The sequence below is a fragment of the Neodiprion lecontei genome, chromosome 3 (assembly GCF_021901455.1).
Source record: "Neodiprion lecontei isolate iyNeoLeco1 chromosome 3, iyNeoLeco1.1, whole genome shotgun sequence".
Classification (NCBI taxonomy): Eukaryota; Metazoa; Arthropoda; class Insecta; order Hymenoptera; family Diprionidae; genus Neodiprion; species Neodiprion lecontei.
This window is the reverse complement of record NC_060262.1, coordinates 27,152,890-27,178,397: the sequence shown is the minus strand read 5'-3', so window position 1 is coordinate 27,178,397 and position 25,508 is coordinate 27,152,890. Positions and strand designations below refer to the sequence as shown.

Below are 25,508 nucleotides of genomic sequence, written 5' to 3'. Positions count from 1 at the left end.
GTCGTAAAGTTAAAAATTATCACCGTTAGTCCGATTTGACTCACAAGGCACTCAGTTTTCTCTTTAGAAAACCATTTTTGCTGTAGTACAAGAATCAGCGCAAAAGTTTTAATAATCTCGTTTATAATCTGAACATTGATGAAAATTTAGAAAAAAGACGTACATTAGTTTCACGCATAACTTAGCCAAAAGTGAGAAGTAAAATAATCTCTGCACTTAAACGGAAGTGGCATACCTTGTAAAGAGTAACTACCTCATGAAGTGAAATTGGACTTACGATGAGCCTTCAATCTTTTACTGAAAAATTAATGCTGCGTACGGCCCATGAATTAATGAAGTAAAATGTGGTTTTTGATGTTCAAACGGTAAACATCAGTTGACTATGATTTTTCCAAAACCCCCACAATACATAGTGCTGGTTGAGAAAATGAATTTTTGATTTCTGTTGTAATTAGTTATCGCGAAATACTAGTCCCTTTAACCCATACGCTGCGCACCAGGGTTAAAATGACCCCACGGTATGTTCACCGTAAATTCCATATGAAAAACATCCAAAATAATCTGTTTTAATCCAAGATAAATAATAAAATATCGTAAAAACCGTTAATTCATTATTTTTTCAAAAACTCAAATACCTTTTTTTCCATTGTGGAGTATCTCCTTATTTTTTTTTTTTAAATATCTGTGTCTTGAGAGTTTATCGGTTAATTTTCAGCTCAAAATATTGAAAATTTGTTGTGTTATAATTATTTGAGTAGAATGATCCATTTTCCGGTATTTTGATGTTTTATGATTTTTTTCCCGTATTAAAACACTTCATTTTATTGAAATAAATAATTTGTGTTGAAATGTAATGCTTAAAGAGTACTCCAGGATTTTTCACGTTATTTGATATCTCTGTTTTTGATGTGGATTCTCCAGCGTAGCGTACGGGTTAAAATCTGTAAACAAGAAAACGTAACTTCGATGTACCATGTCCGTAAACAAAGTCCAAGTTAAAATCACATTCAGCTGAACACGGAAAGAATAAAAGAGAAGATTCTACTCAAAATAGCAAGAAAAGAGGGACACGTCAGGTTTTTTGGTAAACTTTACTTCGTAAAATACAAAATTTACCCTAGAAACCGTGAAAATCACTGTGTGCAGAGTAAAATCAGCGATATTTATACCAAAAAATATAGCTGACACGGATGTTGTTTACCAAAAGCCTTGCTGTTTCCCTCTTTTTCTGTAGTTTTGAGTAATATCTGCTCTTTTTCTTCTACCCATGTACCGTCTTCTTCTTTGCAATACAGTAAAAGCAATATCGGTATCGGCTAGATTAACCGAAGTGGAAAATTTCGTAAACCACTTTGGTACTTTTCATTAGTCACAGCTTTCCGTAAAACTGTACTTTCCGGTAAACCTCCCCTACCCCCGTTTCAGGGATCCATTCCCCCAATTACCATCCCTAATTTTTCCATAGCCGGCCGGTGTTACATCATGAAATATTTTCAACCGTTTATTGTTAGCTGCAGCAGCAGAGGGGTAGCCACAGGGATTTAATGCCGCTTTAAGCGACCCCCGTTACGTGAGGCATTTGCACAGGTATAATATATATACGTGCAGAGGAGAGGTTGACGAACGCTGTAAAACAGTGGCATAGTTTAGGTCCCGGAGGAACCTTTGGGAAGATTGTGTACGTATACGGGCTGAAGTGCAATATCCCTGAGAGGGAAATCTGGGTGACGTGACGGAAGAAAAGGACGAGAAGCCGAGGAAGAGGAAGAGGACAAATAACGATACCACAGGGTGAGGAAGAGGGTGTGGAGGATTTCCCTACGAGGCTCGCCCTTTATCCAACAAGACTTCCGTCTCGTGTGAAAATTCAATCTAAAACCCGCCTCTGCGTTGTTGGGATTGTTCGTCTGGGATTTCTGGGGTTAAATTTTCGGTGTCGACCGATTTCGGGATGCAGGGACACCTCTCAAACCGCACTCGACACGCCTTGCGTGTTCCTGACTGACGGACAATTTAGCCCTTCATCCACCGGCTCCATGAGGAGCTTGTCCGAATGCCGTTGAACGTCACACTACGAAAGTCACGTATGTCGTAGGGAAGATGATGGGAATGTTTTTCAAGCTTGTGACCGAAGCTCAAAGAGCGTTGCGAATCAATTTCACCCATGGAACACTCGTGATATTCGAGCTTTTCGGGAGGATCATCACCAAAGTATATATTTACACATCGCGCGCACGGAGAATTCGCAACAAAATTTTTTCTTGACCATTTCGCGATGGGGTGAATTTATCAAATTTTCCCCCCATTGCTTGGCTTTCTTTCCCCCATTCTCGAAGGTGTTTGAAACGGATTATTTGCTCCTGAAGTACTATAACGATCGCAGTTTGATCCAATTACAAAAATTTCATTACATATATCCCGTGAATAAAAATCGAAACAATTTCACGGTTCGTGAATTCAATCAGGTAGATGGGATCGATAAAATTAATATCACCAATGTTACCGGCATGAAAATGAATTTTTCACTCGGGCAGTGATTGACTTTACGGGAAAACTGAAACCTTCGTCTAGTACCGATGATGTCCCGTAACAGTGTCGGGAAATTTCAATTATTCACGTGCCTCACGCAACCTCGAAATACCTTTCGCGAAACTTTGAACGTCACGGAATTGAGCTGAATCCAATTTAACCTGGGAGACCAATAAGTGAGCTCGTCAGGCAGGCGATCAGAAAGCGAGAGACGCACGTTCCTCCGGATACGTGAATATTGTACCAAATTATATCGTTGATCCTACATGCTGGAAAGAATCTTGTTTGGGAATGGTATAAAAGGAAAAATTTCACCGCTCACAACGATTTCTTGGACGGAGTCCAACATTTGCTTAGATTCGATTGTGGACACAAGATATCGAATGAATTTCGACGTGTCTAAGCTGTGTGCGAACCAGAAATAAATCTAAAACAGAACTCAAACAGACACCGGTTCTATCGTACAAATAATCCTCCTCGTACGTTCCATTCGGACAATAAAAGCGAATTCGAATCAATCAATTAATTTTATGGAAAGCTCATGCCGGTTATGAGCGATTCAATTGAACACGATGAATTAAAATTTGGCACAGAGGTAAATGGTATTCAGTTTTCTCTTGAACAAATATAGACAATCATTTCATATTGCGGGCTGTTCAATGAAACGTTTTACAAACTCTTCGCTTCGTTGCGCTTGATTGAAATTTTTCAGTAGGAACAGTCTTTTTCAGATCAGATCACGATAGTATACCAAGAAATTAGGTTAATAAATTGGTTTTTTTTCCTGCTCCCGATGAGTCGCGGTGGATTTATTCCTTTCTTATCGATGTTTAATTAGCTTACGCAAATGCAAAGTAAATCCGAACTCGATCAATCGAGCCGTGCCCAATGAATCAGTGTTCAGCGAGACTTTCGCAGCCTCATTTCGAGCCCAGTGTACTTTTTTTCTCGATGTAATGTTACAGTGACCTTTTGCCTCTTGGTAAGGTGTTCAAATTTTTCTGCCATATCAGCACGAACGAGACTCAAATTCGTGCAGGAAACGTCGTAAATCGTAGCATTCATGTCAAGGTAATATGTTGTACAGCCGAGTAACCCAAATAAGCTGAATGCATTGCCTTTATGCAAAGAGTACCTACACGAATATACGGTTGAGATTTGCAGCAAGAAAAACGCGCAATTCGGTGGGATTCAGTTTCTCTCGGATCGAACCTAATGTGACGAAAAATTAGACATGCGAAATCCTTTACTGTACGATAATTCTCTCTCCTATGCATGAGGCGTTATATTATATATCAGGGAGAGCGGCAATACTCGGCAGTAAAATTATTAATAAATTCGAACAAGTTATGGCGATTGTCAAGTGGCGCGGTTATGATGCAACTGGATTATCGGATGCAGCACGAACACGATACAATCAGGCTCATTGCGGAGGACGCTTATACCTCGTAAATATCAATTTCGTTGCTATCACGAGTAGCTGCAGAGAAACGCGTTTGATTATCCCATAGCGAGTCAATAATTATCCAGTGAAAATTGTATGGGGTTTGATTATTTTCACGAAACAATAGATACTCTCGGACTATACTGTTGACTTTACCAGCGGCTGGCTAACGCTTGTTAATTATCATTTTAATTTGCGGTTTAATAGGAATTCTTCGGAGTATAAACGTTTTTACTATATGTATATAAGGAGGTTTATAATGGAGGGAGAGATATCTCGTCTACCGCAGGCAATTTATACTTAATTACGGGTGAATTGACGCGAAAAATTAAGTGCTTTTAAAATTAATTAATAGCGTCATATTCCAAATCCTACGATTTTCTATCAATCCTTGGCATTCGGCTGGCGAAAAAAAGCTCGCGTTTATGCGTACAATTTGTATTGAATTTTTCTGAACTCTCTCTCTCTCTCTCTCTCTCTCTCTCTCTCTCTCTCTCTCTCTCTCTCTCTCTCTCTCTCTCTCTCTCTCTCTCTCTCTCTCTCTCTCTCTCTCTCTCTCTCTCTCTCTCTCTCTCTCTCTCTCTCTCTCTCTCTCTCTCTCTCTCTCTCTCTCTCTCTCTCTCTCTCTCTCTCTCTCTCTCTCTCTCTCTCTCTCTCTCTCTCTCTCTCTCTCTCTCTCTCTCTCTCTCTCTCTCTCTCTCTCGTCGTCACTTCCTCAATTATGTTACAATATCATGTTAATCGTATCAAGCGAAGTTCACGTTCGCTGTATAGAAACTGTTTGTTCGAAGTTAATCAGGTGCCTGTATTGTAATACACTCCTGTATTGTTCAAGTAAAACAATAAATTAATATCCTCGGCTAATCTAATGACCTGATAGTCGAGTTATAGTCACGGTTAATCAAACCCAAGAAGCGTGAATCGAAAACTGGAGTTCGCTGGGCTGCGGAGTAACTTTCCTAGCGTTAATCTAAGGTTGGATTCTCAGTTTTACTGACGGACTGATAGCGAGCTCTATGAATGGCCAACTGCTTCGTTGCATACAGAGAATGAATTTTAGGTCAGGATAGTCATCAGCGTGCCGTTGGGCTTGTTTTGATTAATAGCAGTATGCAGGGTGGAATTCGCTTTCGTTGAATGAATTACGAATTGAAACTCTAGACGGGTTGAGCTTTTCCACCAGGTCGACGAGTGGTTTAAGGAAGCTGGTTGGCTAAGCATCGATACTATTTATTAGTTTTATTAAGAAATAGCTGTAAATTGCAACTCATTAATATTTGGCAAAATATCATATTCATAAGTTAAGTTACCGAAGATCTTTTGAAGAATACAGAAACAGAAAATAATGGAATTAGAAACGAAATCTTAGATACTGATGCTTCTTTTCAAATCGCTTGAAAATCGTTAAAAATCTACACGTAAATTCATCCGATTTCAGTCTATTCAGGAGATTATTTTCTACAAATCAGCGGATAGACTTTTTTCAAATCTCGTTTGCGTACCGTTAAATATTTAATTTTACAACATTACGTGGTTGTTGATTATTATTGAAACGAGAAGATCAAGTTGACTGCTGAAAAAAAAAAGATAATCCGTTTCAGTAGTTTGTAGAAGATAGTCTTCCGAATAAAATTAGTCATCGTAAAATGAAATGGAACGAATCCACCAGATTTCCAACCATCTTGAAGCTATCTGAACCGTGGCATCGACATTTAAGGTATTGTTTATAATCCAATACTTTCTGGTTTTGTGCGACTTGAAGGAACCCTCGTAGCCTGCAAGCACAATAAATTTCACAATTCCTCGATGTAAGACCATCTCGTAATAAAATGAATAAAAAAAAAAGGATTTTTGGCCGACCGACCTCCTTAACTCGAGCGGAAATATAATGATATCACCAACGGAGCGATTGATTGAAAGTCGATAATTGAAGGCGAATATAAGTGGGTTGGAAAAAATTGAAACGAGTTAGAATCGCATTGCCATCAGGTGGATCGGGCGGAGAACGACGCGGGCCGGGCGGGTGGGCTGGCCCCACCATCAGTCCACGGTCACAAGCCTGGCGGGTCGGGTTGTGGGTCAGGGCCTGGATCCAGGATGGTCCCAGGGCCAGACTCGGGGAGCAGCGCGCCGTCCTCGGTTCCTCACTCCTTGGCCACATCCCGAGACGACGAAGACGACGACGAGGATGACAGCAGCAGTCGACGGCAGGGTGGATCGAGGTGAGTGAGTTCCTCACAAGGGGTTGAAAAAAAGCGGGCCGAGCCTGAGGCGCGATTCTGTACCTTCGTAATAATTCGATTTTGTGATGAAAATGAGAGAGCAGGTGTACCGGGGGTAATAAATTCACGGTGAAATCGTTTGGCGCGAGGATATGAGGTCGTTAATTATGTTATTTGCTTGTCGTTTATCCGTAATGCGATATTCGAATCGTGCATTCTACGTAGGAATTCAATTGCAAATTGTGCGGATGAGAAACACGTGGATGGGAATCGGAATGACGTCAGTTTTTGTGCCATCAATTAGGTAATGGTATTAATAGATTGGGCGAGGAAGTCTACCTGTACATGCATGGTCTATTAATCCAGAATTCCTAGAGCTTCTCATCGGGCTTAGGAACCACCCTCTACCACGTAAAAATTAACGAAACATTGGCTAACCAAATTACATATATATTTAATTATTTACATATTCACGCTTGTGATTGTCCTGACCATAGTTATCATCTGTCACGTCATGTGTCCATTTTATCCACATACCCAGGTTTAGTTTATTGTAGAATTTAGTATACTTTAGATTATCCCCTTGTTATTGCCCGTTGAACGGATACGCCTGATGTCGATCAATAGAGAAAAAGAAGTACAATCACATGGTCGGATAAAGCAACGTGAGGCAGTTACATTGAATTGTATTACGTGTAACTGGGGTAAACAGGAAGCAATAATTGACTTATACCCTATATCACGAGAACGAGAGACACGCACTCACGGGTAAATAAGCACAGGACATCTTGCCAGGATCGATTATTTGTCCGCCCGTGTAATTTTCCGATAATAAAGATAGTAGAAGAAAGAGGAGAAGATAAGCGATCAGACAACGGTGATAAAATTTTATAGCGAGGCTTTTCAGTATACTAAACAGCGAGCTGTTGAGTATAATTTGCAATTGATTTAATTGCGTGCCAAATTTTTGCAAAGTCCTGATTCTTTTTTTTTTTTTTTCTCTCTCTCTCTCTCTCTCTCTCCCTTCTCGCGAAATTGAATTCAGGTATTTGATATTTACGAGTAATAACGATTGGCTGGTTGTTTTAAAAATTTGTGCCACCGACACGTAACGGTTGATTCATAATTTATTGATCGAGCTTCGAGTGCATAACGAATCAGGATGCTATTTACTTGGTATAAATATTGAACGTTAAATTTGAAAATGAACAAACGAGGACACGGCACAGCGCCCGAAACAGGTAGACAGATGGAGGAACAGCCAGCCCACTGCAGGGGCATTGTATGTTATTCGCAGATCATCGGAAAGGTATCGTCGCCGAGCTTCGCTCCGGAAATCAATGAGCAACGGGCTTGCCGCGACATCAACCGCGTCCAACTCTCTGGACAGTGCAGGCGAAGCTGCAGTTGCCGAAGCTGCGAAACGGCCACGATGCACGCGAGGCTCGCAAAAATGGAGCAACGTCCGTGCCGTGATGACCCTATATTCTTCACTCCGTAAGATCAAGAGGTACCGGGTTCTTGTTGCGCTGGATGGTACCTTCCGACCTTCAATTCGAACTTCAAACACTATTTGACAACACTATTCGAGGCAACACCCATGGCTCACGGGTACTCTGGACTATCTTCTACAATCTACACTTCCACCTATTCTCTACTATTCTGTTCTTGTTATACCTGTATACATCTGATTGTCAACTCTACTGTTACCTATTATGCGCTCTTAGGTCTGCATATGTAATTCGCAGCATTTGCATCCGGGGATTAACCGTCCATCCGATTGTGTCTAGCGCCAGATTTCAAGATCCCACGGTTGCAAAAGCTTTCACATGGTTTCAGGGGATTTCGGATATTTCAAATGATTTTTCAAGATTACGCGAGTAGGGTAAAACAGATTTTAAGGGTGGTAAACCCCTTGATTTATATGCAACATACACCTGACTTGTATATACAGGGTGACCTGTAACTTGCGCGTAGCAAGTCCGTATCGGTGTTGATCAATGGAAAATGAGGATAGTAAAGTATTTGTGAAATTTCTCTACCGCGTGTTATAACCGACGAAGCTGCGATGCAACAAAGTTAATCATTTATGCCCATTTGAGACACGCATTTTTGCGACACACCTCTGATTCTGAATTTAGAAATCTCGAGTCTTTAAGGCTGCCGACCACGAATCTGAACTCAAAATTTGTAAGATCAAAATAACGGATATAATACGGCGGTTAACCATGCAAGCATTTACTTGATTTTGGATGAAACTTGGTACCCAGCGCTTTTTGAGAACTGTGCCCGAACTCAAATCCACAAACTCAGTAAAACTGAATTCATGAATTTTGAGTCAAGATTTGCAATCGACGATCTGAATATTACACAAATTTAAAACTTGGAGTTAATCTGAGGTCAGGACAGATCTATGCCCGAAACGGGTAAATATAGCCAGTTTTGAAATTGCATCATGACTTCGTCGGTATAGGCGAGAAAAAAATTTCACTCGCACTCTACCATCATCATTTTTCACGTACAGCACCACTATCGGCTTCCTGTGCCCGAGTTACAGAACACATTGTACACTACATACGGACGCTCGCGTTTTCGTGACTGTACCGCTATTGGTACCGTCTTCTCTCGCATTTCCATGCGATTTTCCTTCTCTCACCGTTACGGATGCTGGGTAGCACATTTTAGGGTCTTCCGGAAACTGTCGGGTCCAAGTCCGGGGATACGTGAAATTTCTCTATGTGTATGACTTAAAATGTTTCGCGAAGCAAGTCAGATACTGTATGCGCGTCGGATTCAAAGTTTCTGCCCTCGACCGTGAACCCTCGCCAGAAGTGTTTTATGTTCTTAGAAATGCAGTAAAGTAAAGAACCCCTGCGACCGGACATCCTGCAATCTTTAGGTAGCTTCTGGTTGGATCTCTTGAATGATATTTTTTGTCTTACGAGTATTTATTCGTCGGAAACCTTGGAAGAACTGAACCATTGGGATTCATTTTTTCTACTCGACCTACTTGCCATTTTTTAATGTAGCTAAAAAATTCAACGATTCGATTTATGAAACCGTGACTATCGGAGTAGCCGTAAACTTTCGGAGCACCGTTATGATGAATTAACTTTACTCAATGCCGTGAATTGCAAAGTTTTGCCCGCCCGAAGAACACCATTTTTTCAGACTGATGAAAAAAATCTGCAACGGTTATAAGGATCAAAACTCTGTGAACTTTCTTTCATAATTGGCAATTGATAACGATTGCTCTGGAAAAGAAAAAATTGCCTCGTAGGCCTAATATCAATTTTTAGGGTCTCAGACTTGTCAGGGAAAGCCTTTATCGCATCGGTGGATGAAATTTAATGGAAAAATTCTTATGAGATCATTTTCTTGACTTATGTAACGGAGGCTTATACGATTTTTCGAAAGTCTTAAACTTAAAACCGCCTTACAACCGAATCATTGCATTTGAATATGGTAATTTGTTAGTTGATTACAAAAATTAAGAATTTCCGTAAATGATTAGAGCATGACTGAATTTGTCATTTCGTCATTTATCAGAATTCACTGATGCCGGTTCCATTGAGTAGGTATGTAATAAAAACCTTCAATGACAAGTTATATATGCCAGATCAAAAATGAAAGAACTAACTTGTGCTACCCCGTCTACTTTCCAAAATGCTTCGTATAGTAGATAGGAAAATGCAGTAGATCCGAAAGAAATTTCGTAAAGTATATAATACAGCTGTTTAATGAATTGTTAGAAGTATGCTGTCGTGTATCTATGTATGTTACGAAAATTCGAAAAAATAATAAACCAATGGAAAACTGAAAATTAAAACTGAAAGTCAGGCAAGGGTAAAAACTGTTTAATATCTGCTCAATTTTATAAATAAATTTTATCATTCCCATGCGATATTACTTATCGCTGTACACAATCGTTAATAAACATACAATAACAGCGTTGAATTCAGTACACATTTATCAGTACTGTTTCATAGGAATAGAATTTTTTCATACGATTATAACACTTTCACGGCGTTCCATTGGGTGTAGAAAATCTTTCACGCGGATAATCATTGACAAAAGAATTAAATTAAATTTTCACGTACTATGTAAATTGAATTATTTCTGTGCCAGAAATGGGGGATTCCATTCATTGCCGTACTAATACTGTGCTAGTTTCGTTGCTTTTTTCCCCTGAAATGACATCATACACATTCGTTCAGTTTTATTGATTCGGATATTAATTAATTAGAATAATTTATTTCACTGTTACTACACTCATCCTCTCAAGGCTCTTCTCATCTTGCCCGTTTAACTTTAGTACAGGAGTTTCATCTGTTCAATAATAAAAAGTCCGTTATACAGTACAAAGAGAAAGGGCAAATCAATAATCAGGCTGATCGAAGACGAAGGAATCATGAAGTTCTCTTTCGATGCATGAAAATATAATCTAAGGACAAATAGATGAAGGTCTTTGAAAACTGGTACATGATTGTGCGATCTAAAATGACGACGATACAGAGATTAATTGATATTGAAATTCATTTGCGGGATGTGTACACTTTAAAATGCATCAATTTATAGAAACTTTCAACTCGGTTCACAAAACCTTCTGCTTGCTCAATATTATTTGTATTTTAAAGTGTACACCCGTGCCTCCGTTGTAATAGCACCATATAGGTAGTATTTGAAAAGTCTGACAAGCGGCGCATATATTTTTACGATGTTAAAGTGCTAAGGTATGTTTATGTAGCATATTTGTGAAGAGTGAGAAATGTTACTTACGAGTACGTACTAGAAACTGTAATCGCCAGTATTACTTAACTCTGTTGTCTATGCTCTATATTCTGTCACGTCCATCTGTCTGTGTTTCTCTTTCTGTCTATCCGTCTGTCTCTCATCCATCTGACTCTTTGGCTAACCAACTTATTCAGCTCTCGTTCACTTTGAACTCTTTCATTAAAATTTCATTTCATCTCAACTCTGCAATTGAATTAATTTAATTAGAGCTTGCTGGATTAATAATAATTAGATACTGTTAACTAAATTGATTGGTTCACGCGAAGGTTTTTACGGCATGCTCATAGCAATAGAATAAGATCGAAAAAAACTTTTAATTAGAAGAAACCTATGTATTATATCATGATCTACTCTACCAAAATTAACAATATCTCATATATCTACACGCGTGCATAATTTTCGTAACCATTAGGTTCTAACGAACATATGCGCTCGTTACACGATTAACATCGTTCTTCTGTATGACCAAGAGTATGAGATATAAAAAATCCTGGACACCAAATTAATTCACAGACGAAGCCCGTTCGTCATGCTCACTGTAACGTGCATTAAGAACTAAATGTTACGTAGCTAATGGGTCGGCTCTAAGCTTTTGTCAATTGGGCAAAAATAAATTTGACGATATCTTGTTTTGCTTCATGTTCTCCGCAGCAGCTCAGTCTGCGAATTTCTGCGGAGGTAAATCTACCGTTCAATTCACAAGCTGAAATTTTCGCGTTCCACAACTTGACTGTCAATCATCCTTACACTAATCAATCGTTTGTTCATTTGTCGGTCACGTCGGATTCGCCACTCAGTTTTTCAGCCCCTCAACACCGTGACAAGCGTTGTCATATCCGCTCTTGGCTCGAGTATTTTTTCGCTGACTCATTCGCGCGGTTCACCCCTTTTTTTTCTTTTTTTTTTTGCTAAGATTCGCCAACAACGCGATATAGCACGAGGAGTTTCGGCGTTTTTTGTTTTTATTGCGAGGAGAAAAATGATTAATTCATACCTTGTTGTATACGTGTTTTCCACTTTGTACGCTCGTAATTCGCTTTACGATGCACACGTCTGGTCGATCCCGATATGTACGTCTGATTTTCACATTACCCTTGCGGTCACGCTCCAATTTTTCGAGTTCTCGTAACGTTGCGAAATTTTCGCGATGGTAATTTATTCGCGGAAATTATTTACCAAGCCTGAATCGTGAACGGGTTGATGACAGATTAAAAGCCCGACGAATTGGTTTGTAACTACATCAAAATTCGATGCTGATAATTCTCAGCTTCTGTCGGTTTCGACCGATCATCGAATCATGTTCGATTGGGACAGCGATTGAATGAGGCGCAATAAAAAATGCATCAATACACTCACTGCGTATTGCGCGAAAACCGAAAACAACATACGTAATTACAACACCTCGTTAGAAAGACACTAACATCAATGCACATTTAGAAACATGCATGTCGTACAATATTTTGTGCATTTTCCGTAGATTAGTTTGAAATAGAAATAGATAATTCATTTGATATTGAAGAATATACAGGCAGCAATTCCAAGCACTCGTTACTTGTCATCTATCTCGAAGCATAGATAGACAAGCTGCATAATTTGCGCTTTGTTTATTACAAATTGTTGTTACGACCATCAGATTGAAAAGAATGAAAAGAGATTCTATGCGTTTCTATACTGATACATACAACTGTCGGAGGAGTATTTGATTATCTTGTTTTGATGTAACATAAAGCTTGAGTTCTTCACGTCGCCGCAGTCTTGACGCACAATGTATTTGTCTACTTTGATCGGATGCAAGATTCACGATTTATGTGCGCCCCTCGGCCATGACCGTGCACATTTACACGTTTATGGTTCCCCATAGGGGATATGGGTCCGGTGAAAAAATGTTGCTGAGTTGCATTTGGGTCAGGAAATTGGACATGGTTTAACTTACGAGACCCGGATTCGACCTCTTCGATCCGCCCGCATTTGCAGATAAACTTTTAGACAAGCTGAGAAAGAAATAAAAATTACGATGTCGTTGCTTGGAGGCGATGAAGAGGTAATTCTGAATCGCTGATACGAACGACGATAATTATCGCTTCGTTCCGATATTCCTCTATGTGGGGCTTTCAATGCACGATACTGAAAAATTGATCCCACGCGCGGTTTAAATTAGATAGTGATGGTACCGGGTATCGTGGTTGTCGTATACTTTGTTCGACTCGTGCCTTGAATACTGTGGCTCTCCCAAGTCAGCCATAAAATCGAATAGTGTCTTTCGGTCGGAGATGTGAAATAACCGTTCGAGCTGACGCGTAGAATTTTATCACAACTCAAGTCTTCTCCTTCAACGGAGTGTAAATTTTACCTTAACGTGCTCGGAATCACGCTCCCGCATTGGTGGCACGTCGTGGAACATATCCATGTGCTTTCATTGCAGAATCATTTGAAAAAACGAAAAGTACTTGCTGCATCCTCATTCCACGAACGTCGACATCGATAGCGATATTTTTCCATTTAATATCTGTCGAATCATTTCGGTGAGATATAGGAATTCGGGGGTTGAAGTAGGTGCAGATTTGGAAAAGCAGAGTTTTATGTTGTGGTGTCCAGCAGATCTTTTTACGAAGTGCTCTTGGTTCGCATACAGGAATAAATGATGAATCTAAACGATTGGCTGGTTACGTAATGCGACTTTGAAGAAAATTAGTGTGATTGCATTAACGCGTCTTGATCTTTTGACTAAAGTATCGTTTAAATGGAACTCTTTAACTTTTATAGAACGAAGAGTAACCAGCGGTGGATGAAACTGCGAACCACGGTTCAGTTGTCATCGGCAATATCAACAATTCAAAAGAAGCCTCCATTGAAGCGCGAGGATTCGTTCCTGAAGCGATTTTCCACCCGACAAATACCGGAAAGTCAGGAAACTTTGGACACCGCTGAAGGTGAAGGCGATGCAACGGACGACAAGGATTCCGGTGTTCGCAGAAGACGTCCTCGGAGGACGCAACGCCCGCCAAAAACTGTCGTGAATCCAGACGAAAACTTCTATTATTACTGGTTGATGCTTTTGTCAACCTGCGTTCTATATAATTTATGGACACTGATAGTGAGACAAAGTTTACCTGAACTCCAAGCCTTGGCACCGGCTGCTTGGCTAGCATGTGACGGATTTACCGATGTAGTTTTTTTTCTCGACGTTGGTGTGCAGTTTCGCACCGGCTACCTTGAGCAAGGACTGATGGTGTATAACAGTAAAAAATTAGCCGGACACTACTTCAAGTCGAAATCGTTCATACTGGATTTACTCGCGTTGCTGCCGTTGGACCTTTTGCAAGTGAATCTCGGCAGTAACCCGTTGTTAAGGTTTCCTAGATTTTTAAAAGTTTATCGAGTGTACGACTATTATTACATGGTGGAATCGCGAACAGTATACCCAAACTTCTGGAGAGTTTTAAATCTAATTCACATTCTGTTAATACTCGCTCATTGGTTTGGATGTTTTTATTATTTACTAAGTGAAGCTGAAGGCTTCCAAGGAGACTGGGTGTATCCTTACAGGCCAGGAGAATACGCCACTCTGACCAGAAAATATTTGGGATCCCTTTACTGGTCGACCCTAACGTTGACTACCATCGGTGACTTGCCTACGCCAGAAACTAACGCCGAGTGAGTGATTTTTACTTATAACTATATTCACTTTCGTTTTCACCATATAGATTCCTCCTCGCTTGGAGTTAACCGTATCTTATCATCCAACATTGAGAGGTAACGGAACGACCGTCGTCACTTTTGCTCCAAATATCACGTCCCAAAGGATTGTGGCAGTTTATTCCAACACGCGCACGTTAAAATTCCCAGCTGAACAATAATTCCTCCTAAGTTTTACCGCTGCCACGGTTCCGTTACCTCTTGCATTTCTCATAGCAAACTAGTGCCTAGGAATTAGAATGGTGAGTGGCGTGTTGTTGTGTTGGCAGAGTCATGGCGGGTGGCAATCCCCGGAGCCTCGCTCGACGTGGCCGACTGTCCCGGCTTCTGCAGTTCAAGCATAACGGAGGGTATCTGTATCGTTCCCAAAATATATAAGACAACCTTTTTTCACAAAACGTTGAAGAAACATATTTAGTCTAAAAGAATCCGAGCACCAGTATTCATAGTCACATGTAGTTTCGTTGAAGACTCGCTTGTGAAAACGATAACGATTCAACGATCGTGAAATAATTTCGGAGGATGAGATACGTAACATGCTCGTACCAAGAACATCGGATAATGGGTATATAAACGCTTTTACTCGACTCATTAAGTACAGAGATGAGATGGTTAAACCTCACTGCGTCAAGGCAAATTGTCAGGATCTCACTGTGAGGTAATCTCATTACGTTGGCATAATTAATTCACCGTAGGATCGTGTATTTACCCTAGAATTGCATAAGACATCCTGCTAAGGACGAACAGTATACCGACAGGTACGCTAGGAGACTACTTTCAGTAATTGCTTATGTAAATTTCGATCCCAATTTCATATTCACGAGACAATCCGCAACCTCTACTTCGGACACTTCATAATTGGTACCGCAGTCTACGCATCGGGACTTCCACGGGACATGAGATATTTAATTCAAACCTTCTTTCGCTGACCAGTACCTGAAACAGCGTATATAACCAAGTAGACATAAAGTTTGGGCCAAGGTTGACGGCAGTTTCAAAATTCGTGAACACAGTGCTTCCTTTATTTGTTTGACCTAAGGAATCCGTGTTTCTTAGACTGTTGTAATAACTAAAAGAATTATTTGAAACGTAGAATATTCGGTGAACCGTATACCATGACTATGAATACTGGTATACCTATTTGAAAGGGCATACGGTAACATGATAAACGAGTCGAGGAAAATTTGAAAAACGAGATGAAAAAGCAGGCAAGTAATAAGGGAATAAGAATGAAGTGAACAGTGCAAGTCTAAGAAAGATAATGGAAAAAATGATGTTAAAGAAGAGGTGAAGAAAGGCTCCGGCGGGGGCCGCTCGCCATACCGCAGCAACTTTACCTACTCAACTGATTGATTCTCCCACTGGTTCGCAGGTACGTCTTCACCATTGTCAGCTACCTCATCGGAGTGTTCATATTCGCTACCATCGTCGGGCAAGTTGGCAACGTAATAACGAACAGAAACGCCAATCGTTTGGAATTTGAAAGGTTACTGGACGGTGCCAAGACTTATATGAGGCACCACAAGGTTCCCGGAGGCATGAAAAGAAGAGTGTTAAGATGGTACGATTACAGCTGGTCACGCGGAAGAATTCAAGGCGGAGGTGACATCAACACGGCACTAGGATTGCTACCAGATAAATTAAAGACTGAGCTCGCGTTGCACGTCAATTTGTCCGTCCTAAAAAAAGTTACCATTTTTCAGGTGAGCTCACGAAAAAAAAACAATATACACCAACAACTTGTATCGTTGTAAAAGTTGTAATATCGGTATATTGTTCCGCAGCCATTCGTTAGGGCGGAGCGAAAGGATTTCATATTTGAAATCAGTCTTTTCTGTACGGTGAGAAATTTGATTCTAAAATTGTGAAAACCCACCTAAACAAACTACGTTTCTAAGGGACAGCATCTCCAGGATCCTATATGACCATTAAATTTCAATTTTACAACAGTTCAGGGTCGTTATATATTTTTCATAATAATTGCAATTCTTTGGTCGTGTGTGTATAGGTTATATAATACAATATGTATAATGCATAACAAAGACAGACGACTTAAGAATTGCGTTTAGTATGTGACCGAAAATCGCCGACGAGTGTTCCAATTTAATGGTCATCTGGGAACCTGAAGATGGTTATCAGCGTATGAGTAAGACTGATTTCGAAAATGAAATTTTTTCATTACGACCTATTATTCATTCCTACCTGTAATGTTATATCGTCAACATCTGGCTGTACTATGATTTTTATTGCGAATATTGCTTATTCATCTATTTCATAGAATACATACCTATAATACCGTCTCTCGACGAAATGTATATATTGCATAAATTTAACTCGGTGTTCACTAAGGTGCAATAATTGATTGATTGAGGCAGCTGCTGCATAATCGGTTTGACCCACTCTAACCGAACTGGCTGTTGATAAACAAATATAACCATCGCGAATATCGGTTCACGTTCCCATTTACATGCAGTTCAGCGAATAACGTGCCGTAATTATGTTTTCGCACACAAAAACATTATAATTCCGGACGTAATTTGCAAAGCAAATTAGTTTCCACATAAATTCAAAGATGTATTGAATAACACGCAGTACATATATATTAACAGTTACAAATAAAATTACCATAGCTTAAAGCGTCCAACAGTCCGTTTGTACCCAACACCCGGAAAAAACGCGTTTCAAAATTTTCTCTGCCCCGATTTTTGCAAAAACATTACGCTGTCTATGCAATTTCGAAATGGTGAGATTATTCTAAATCGTTTCAAAACAACTTAACTTCAATACACGTAGTCAATGTTTCAAGAATAACAAAATTCTCAAATTCTCAATTTTAGGAGTGCCAACCGGAATTTCTTCACGACTTAGTTCTTAAAATGAAGGCGTACATCTTCACCCCAGGGGACTCGATATGCCGGAAAGGTGAAGTTGCTAGAGAAATGTTTATAATAGCCGATGGGATCTTGGAGGTGATCAGTGAAACTGGAAGGGTTTTGACCACTATGAAAGCAGGCGACTTTTTCGGGGAAATTGGTATTCTCAATTTGGATGGACTAAATAAGTAAGTTTCTAATTCCCCTTATTCGAGTTTTCGAAATATCTGTTCGACAACGACTAAAAGTTATACGAGCATTATTAACAATCAAGTCAGATTTCATGTAAGTATTATATCATTGTCCTCGTTAGGGAAAATGCCAAACTTCATAAAGGTCGGCGTCAATAATACCGTATTCGAACGAATGGAAACTCATTTTCCTCGTCCCAACTGTCTAAAAATAGTAAAACAAATTTCCGCTTCCGGAATGATAATTTAGTTCATTCCTCGCCAGAGTAAAATTTGTTTCTTGCGTTTGTTTAGGCGTACGGCGGACGTGAGATCAGTTGGTTACTCAGAATTGTTCAGCCTTTCTCGGGAGGATGTTTTGGGGGCGATGAAGGATTACCCAGAGGCTCAAGAAATTTTACAAAACCTGGGCCGAAAGCGTCTTATGGAGGCTCAGAGAGTGGCCAGATCCGTCAGACAGCCGACGTCCCCGGGACACGACTCGTCCGACAATAGCACCGGAAAAAGAATCGTTGACAAGTTGAGGAGCGACGTTAAGGGTCTTAAAAACGTCCTCCGCAAAAGCAGGCGAAACACCAGACCCGAGGAGAGTCTGGAATTGCAACCGTTGGCGCCGAAAGCTCCGATGCTGCGACGCCAAACGAAAGTCGACGCGGACGCGCACGAAGTATCGGCTTCGAGTAACGCCGAACCGCCGGTATCGCCGATCGGTGCAGGGCTGCCACTTTTGTCCAGGTTGAGGCTACTGAAGGAAAAACAAGAACGTGAGGAGAAGAAGAATGTAGTCGAAACGCAAAGCGCCCCCGTAGAGCCGCAGACGACACAAGTTCCCGAAGCTCAAAATCCGACGAATCAGAACTTGCCGCTTCTGCAGAGGATACTTCTGTTGAAGGCTAAAAATGATCAAGAAACGACGTCGGACAAAGAGGGACCCGCGAAAGAACCTCTTTTACCGAAAAATTCTATACCGGAAGAAACGGTTGAGATGGAACGGAACCAGGAGGTAATCCAAACTGCCGTTGCGGAATCGTCCGCGAAATCGCCGACTGCCTCGACCGAGAGCGGTGGCAGTATAGTTGGTAAAAAACCGTGGAGCATGCTGAAAGATGCCTCTTTGAAAACTCGAGATACGAAGAAGAATCGCTCTCCGCAAATAAGTCCGCCGGTTCGAAGGTTACGAGTGAAACGAAGCTTGTTGCACATTCGGCAGCAGACTAAGATGTACGCTTCGGTCGACGACTTATCCCCCGAATATTGCGGATTACCCTTTGTCAAGAAGTTGAAAATTTTAAACGAACGGCAGAAGTTGGCTGAACTGGAAAAGGCGGTCAGAAGTTCAAGCTTGGATTGCACAGAGCCGACGGATATTGAATTCGATAGTAATCTCACAAGAAGTCACTCAGAGGCGTGTGCCATCGAGTACGCAAGGAAACTGGCTAAATTAAATCAGGTGAGATATTTATAGTCTTACATCGAAATCGATTGCATTTTAGTTAAGTGAAATCACATTTATAGCCGTGCGGAAATACTGCATGTATGCATGTATGACAATTAATGATATTTTATCGATGACCGATTACACTCTGTGTTCGATTTAAAAACTGCACAGGGTGTCCCATTTTTAAAAATTATACGAACGAACATTTCCAGTACTAATGATTTCGGAAGAAAATCTTTGCAGTAAAATATCCAGAGTTTCATGTTCTTTGTTCAAATGTATTTTCATCGAAATGTTGAGTTATTCTACCGACTACTTCACATCCAGATACCTACTGCAAGGTGATCGGTGCCTATTTTTTTGGCCCAGCCGAATATCTCAAAAAACGAAAAGTTCGTGAAAAAGTAAACCAAATATGGAAGGGTGTCAAGAGGGAAAGGTCTGGTTTATATGGGTCAATTTGTGAAGTCTGCCATTTTTGAGATTTTGTCAGTAACCGTCTGATTTTGGATAAGCAACATGTATTTTGGATATATACAGTTAATAGTGAAACGAAAGATGAATTCGAAGAAGCAAAATGGTTCTTTTTTTTAGATTAAATTTTAGAAAATTTTGTATTATTAGTTTTTTTTTTTTTGCTTTTAACTAAACTTTTGTTTGTCATCCTCGCTGAAAGGTTTGTGACCGTAATTCATAGATCAAACAAAAGTATGAAGAATATTGTACCGTTTTACCCGTCGCCAATCTTGTAAACGGAAGACAACTTTTGAGCGAGGATGAAAGACAAATTGTACGTACTGAAGTAAGGGAAAAAACTCGAAAAAAGGAATTCTAAAAAATTTCCATCAGCAATATTTTTTTCACCTTTTCGAATTCATCTTTGACCACGTTATCAGCTGCTCTTATCCAAAAATACGTCTTATCTATCTAAAATTAGACGTTACTGGTAAAATCTCAAAAATGGCACACTCTACACGCCGAGCCATACGAACATCGTACTTCCCCTTTGAAACCCAACAAGTTTTGTCTAACACTGAAATATTCACCTGGGACGATTAAAACTGACCACTGTTGTAGAATAGCAATAATCCTTATGTGATGATCGATTACAGTTCTAAAACCAAAAATTATTGTCCCTTTGAGAATTTGATATTACCATTTTGTGTTATCTTTAAAATCGTGCAACTTTTATATAAACGATTTTCTCAAAAAAATTATTAGTCACGGTGATATTTGGAATTTCTGTCTTAAAATAGAACTGTTTCAAAAAGTGCTAAAATAATACCGTTTCAATCAGCTGACGATAAAAACTGTTTTGTAGGATCAGGCAATCACTTTCCAAAATCAGCTTTCACCCGAGAATGAAACTTTAGAACGGCGGAATCTGAAAAGCATACTTAAAAAACTGTCAGCCGAAAGTAGGACAGGAAGCTCGGAAACTTCGACCACGAGTATACCAGACAAAAAAACGGCTACCGCCGAATTACGGAAGTTGATGCGGGCACCAACGATCGAAGGCTACGCTGCGAGGCATTCCAAGCTATCAAAAAGCGTTACCTTTAATAAATATACTCTGCAGAGCCCGCCGTCCGAGCAACCAAATAACACGGCTATCGGGGATCATCAACATCAGCCACTTCCACAAGAACCGAATCCACTGCCACCGCCTCCTACTAGTAAGCTTAACTTCCGTCCAATAAGCAGTGGCAACATTCTCCAAATAGTTTCAGGAGCACGGGAGGATGAATACCTCGGTGAACTTGTCTCCGGGATTCGCGAAGTGATTCAGGCTCGATTAGTGAGTATCTGTCATGGATATACACGCTTTTCGCATGTCTCGTCGATTCGTTTGGCACGCCCAGTGTTTTTGTGGCCTTCGTTTCTTCGTACAGCAAAAAAAAATAAATAAATAAATAAATAAATAAAACATATTTCATGCTTAATGTGCGATGACTATATATATGTTTATAAATATGATACGTGCATGAAAATGTTTCTATAGTCGGCACACCTCGTCGTACACATGTAAAGGTTATATACTTGCTAAAAAAAGAAAAACACTCGTGAAATATTTTCCTCCCTCGTACATGTAATAAAATGTAATAAATGGTGTCTGGGCTTCTTACCTTTTTGTTCAAAAAACGTGTAAAGGACACGACTTATACGATAAAAGTCCGTGCTCTGCGAGTCTCTCTATTTTTGCGATACACTACGATGGAAGCGATTATCGCGATATCAGATGAAAGAAAATTAGTTTTTATCGATCCTAACACTGAGTCACATTGCAAGAATGTAATTAAAACACCGAATGCTCCTTCCGAATACTGAATATGAAAGATTGTCGAAATTTTACAATTTTAGGAAGACATCCAAAGTAAATTTGAACGTCAATTTACTTCATTGGAATCGGAGATTCGAAAACGAGACGAGATCATCTCCCAATTGCAGGCAAGAATTCAGGAGCTGGAGCAACGTGAAAATCCACACGTAGACGAATCTCGGGACAGTACCGAACCCGACACGTCTATGGAAGAAGACATAGCTGAGGATCATCCATTCATGCGAGATGGATCGGTGGACACGGTTTTGACAGCCCAACCGGAAATGAGACGGGGATCTTCGATGGCGCCGACGCATAACAGAAGATCGTGGGAGGATCATTCGGAGGAGGAGACGTTAGAGCTGCAAGATTTGCCTAGATCGATCAGTCCGCAATCATTGTGGAGGGACGACGTGGTAATAGACGTGGAATCGAGCAACGAACCATCGAGTAACTCCGAAGACGAGAAGCAGGGTCAACATCAATCTGATCATCGTCAGACTGACGAGAATTACGACGAGGAGGACGACGAGGATGACGTTGACGTTGACGACGATGAGGACGACGGGCATAATAATTGGGAGGTTGCAATGCTGGCTGAAGAATTGGAGGCCAGGCGGAGAAATAGCGAAGGATCTAGTCCAGGTTCCTAGCCCATTAATAAAATTCTAGAAGTATTGTATTATTACTCAAATACAACTGATTCCAGAGAACAGCCATGTCCTTCGATCAAACGGGGTAGTGCAGCTTTTTGTAATAACAATTATCCTTGTGTGAGTTGCAAGGATATACACAATTGTCGCGAGACCATGCTCTGAGGATACAGCAAACAATTTGTAGGACTCTGAAAGTTATCCTGGGACTGTATTTTTTTCATAGATATACATGTATGAAAGTACGATACGGGTCAGAAACAAACCCATTTTTGTTAACGAATTTATTTCTCTCGCGTAGATTGAGCAAGATCAATATCCTCGTGAAACATCTTTGTCATTTCCATAACGATTTCTATACTTTTCATTATTTTGTACCTAGATATATTTTCGTATTCCATAACTATCTTCTACCGCATGTAAGTAGCTGATTTACATGGCATAAAAACGTAAAAAAGTTTTACACTTAATTTTGAAATATTATGCGTCGTCGGTCAGAGCATTGTTTTTTTTTTTTTTTTTTTCTTTCAAAATATATAAAAAAAATTCAAAGACAAGTATTACGTTTAATTAGCAATGTTTGCTAATCAGCCAAAAGCTAAATATGCAGAAAAGTGCCAGAAGTGTTGCCAAAAATATCTTACAATTCGGCTCAATTAGGATTTAAAGAAGGTAAATAGTTATCATGTGATTAATATATTACATAATTAATGAGCCAAAATTGTACCAAAATACTTACTTAATATCTCTTATAATATTACCAATTTCATCTCACATTCAAAGATGAAAAGAAATTTATAAATTGCATTATTTCTTGTGGATTTTCCTGTACGTGCCATTCAATTAATATCTTATTTTGGAAAAGCTGCACTACAAAAAATATTTCGAGTACTACATGAACTAAATAAAATAATTTTAAATACAAGTATAAAATAGTTAAACCAAAGAAAAAGAAAAGAAAATAAAATATATTATGTATACTGACCAGACCAAGCTCAATATTTCTAGAGTCTTTACAAAACACACCTATTAAATAAATAACTATATTAAGTAAATTCATATGAAAATTAAAAAATAATAAAAATTAAATTAAATTAAATACAATAAAAAACTATCAAAAACTTGTACATACTAGCCTATTATTTATTTATTGATAAGCAAGAGAGAAGGGTTTAATGAACACAGAGTGCATTTTAGATGCTCATACATGTACCTCGATACAGATGAAAAGAATATACAATAAAATAAACATTGTTTTCAGAGGACCGATTATTTCATTTTCCACGTGACCAGGATTTGAAAAAGGGTTGAATGTGGTGTGTGTGTGATTAACAGAAACATTCTGTGCAAAGATGAGCGTTCTGCGTTGTTTGGAAGATCGCGCTGAGTTGATTTTTCATTTTTATAACTTTTTTAAAATTTATCAAGTATCGTGTTCTTTCAACGGCACATCAAATCTACCGAACGGATTTAGATGGAACTTGATATAGGAGAATTTCTTGGACTGCTGATTACGAATCTGAACACAAAATTTGAAAATTCAAAATTGCGGATCCAATATAGTGGAGTGAAATCCAGAGTCATTTGATTTCGATAAAACTCGGTACTCGGTGGTTTTCGAAGTCGCTGATTACGAAGCTGAACTCGAAATTACAAAATTCTAAATAATGGAGCCAATATGGCAATATCAAGTGGCTTTTGGGATTTTGATTCACAATATTGCATTTGCCACTCGAAATTTAAAATTTTTGGTTCAGATTCGTAATTAGCGACCCTGGAAACCCCTCTGTACCAAATTTCGTCTAAATCCGTTCGGCAGATTTGATGTGGAAATCCACCCTTTTTGGGGCACGGGTTAAAGATGAGATAAAAATCTGAAATAATACATGTATATATGTATATATATATATATACATGATTTACATCGTTACGACAAGAATCGAGTTACAAACTCAGAGAATGCATTAATGTTTTTGTAAGTCCAATTGAATAAATGATTAAAGCGCGTATGCCGGAATTCTTGTTTTTCTATTGTGTTTTTTAACTTATATAATATCCTGAACCCTTGTATTACGGACACAACCTCTATTTTGCTCCTGCGCAAATGAATTTCCATTTCAATGCCACTCTTAAGTAGTAATTCACATTAATGTGTCTTCAATTATCATCATCGAAACAATATCAATATTTGTGCAACTTTTTATATCGTTACTTCACTTGATATGTAACCAATCCATATGACATACAAACTTATTTCAAATTCAGAGACTTTGATTGTGAAGTAATGAAGAAAGAATAATTGCGTTCGATTATAACGTTTTCGCGTTTTTCGAGCAGCTCCTGGGTCTGAGAACCCAAGAGCAATCTTTGTAGCAACAAAGATCTCTGTGTGATCAAAAACACTGATAATCGTCAGCTCGTAATTAGCTTAAGGCATAATCGCACGTGCTTAAGATGACAACGTGACAGTGTGTTTCAATATGCAGAGCAAAAAATGTTTATAATTCCCATATTCCTTTGATCATTCAGAACAAAAACAGGCATTACAGCAAAAGTCACATTACATCAGTAGGTTACGAAGTAGAACACAGATATCGTTCATTCCTTTAGCCGTAATAATCCCACTCGTTCTATTTTGTGATTTCTTATTGTCTGGGACGACAAATAATTTCGAACGTTAGTATTTGTATTATTCGCATATTTGTTCATCTGCAAGCGTCCCGTTTACGCAACTTAAATCAAATGTGTTCAGACGGACACCGTATAGAAAAGCGACGGAATTCTTCTTTCTTTACGGGTATCTCCCGTTGATGCAAGTTCCAATGTACTTTTCGATCATTTCATTTTTTTTTCTTCAATCCTTATACATATTTACATTGATTTATTTTGAATTTATTAATTTTTATCTTTGACGTTCTGTGTCTTTAATTATTGCATATTAAGTTTTGTCGAAGATCCCCTCTCGTCTAACCGGATACGCCAAACGTTAAGGTCAAATTCGATGTTACGTTATTCGAAATTGTGCTACATTATTATTTCTATTTGGTACTATTACAACATGACTTTATGGAATACTGACGTTATGTGTTTAACAATCTACTATATTAGAAATGATTCAATAAAAAGAACAAAAACTAGTCCCATGTGGAGACGCCACATCGTTTTTCAAAGTATTGTAACAACAGTAACTCTAGAATCTGTCAAACGGCTGATATAAACTTTCACCTATTAAATTTGTTGCGTATTATCACTTTATTTGGAGGCTTTGGTTCATCAAGTACCGCCATTCGCCGATACTCCGAAACCGTGGCTTCCTTTAGCCAAAGATCGCACGGATTGCATGTGATG

General features: G+C 39.3%; 1 protein-coding gene across 2 annotated transcripts in view; it reads left to right on the top strand.

The window, feature by feature from the left end:
• The window catches only part of LOC107219889, a 67,888-nt gene extending 44,463 nt beyond the window's left edge, over window positions 1-23,425 (top strand). Inside the window, exons 4-12 of one of the 2 annotated variants that reach the window (XM_046734735.1) lie at window positions 5,963-6,195; window positions 7,493-7,705; window positions 13,753-14,643; window positions 14,955-15,035; window positions 16,058-16,388; window positions 17,523-17,746; window positions 18,044-19,199; window positions 20,509-20,985; window positions 21,549-23,425. In XM_046734735.1, the coding sequence (XP_046590691.1) occupies window positions 5,963-6,195; window positions 7,493-7,705; window positions 13,753-14,643; window positions 14,955-15,035; window positions 16,058-16,388; window positions 17,523-17,746; window positions 18,044-19,199; window positions 20,509-20,985; window positions 21,549-22,160 (4,218 nt within the window). In that variant the 3' untranslated portion in view covers window positions 22,161-23,425. The remainder of the gene's footprint in view (window positions 1-5,962; window positions 6,196-7,492; window positions 7,706-13,752; window positions 14,644-14,954; window positions 15,036-16,057; window positions 16,389-17,522; window positions 17,747-18,043; window positions 19,200-20,508; window positions 20,986-21,548) is intronic. The other variant, XM_046734736.1, reaches the window with a different exon arrangement.
• Window positions 23,426-25,508: the final 2,083 nt, after the last annotated feature.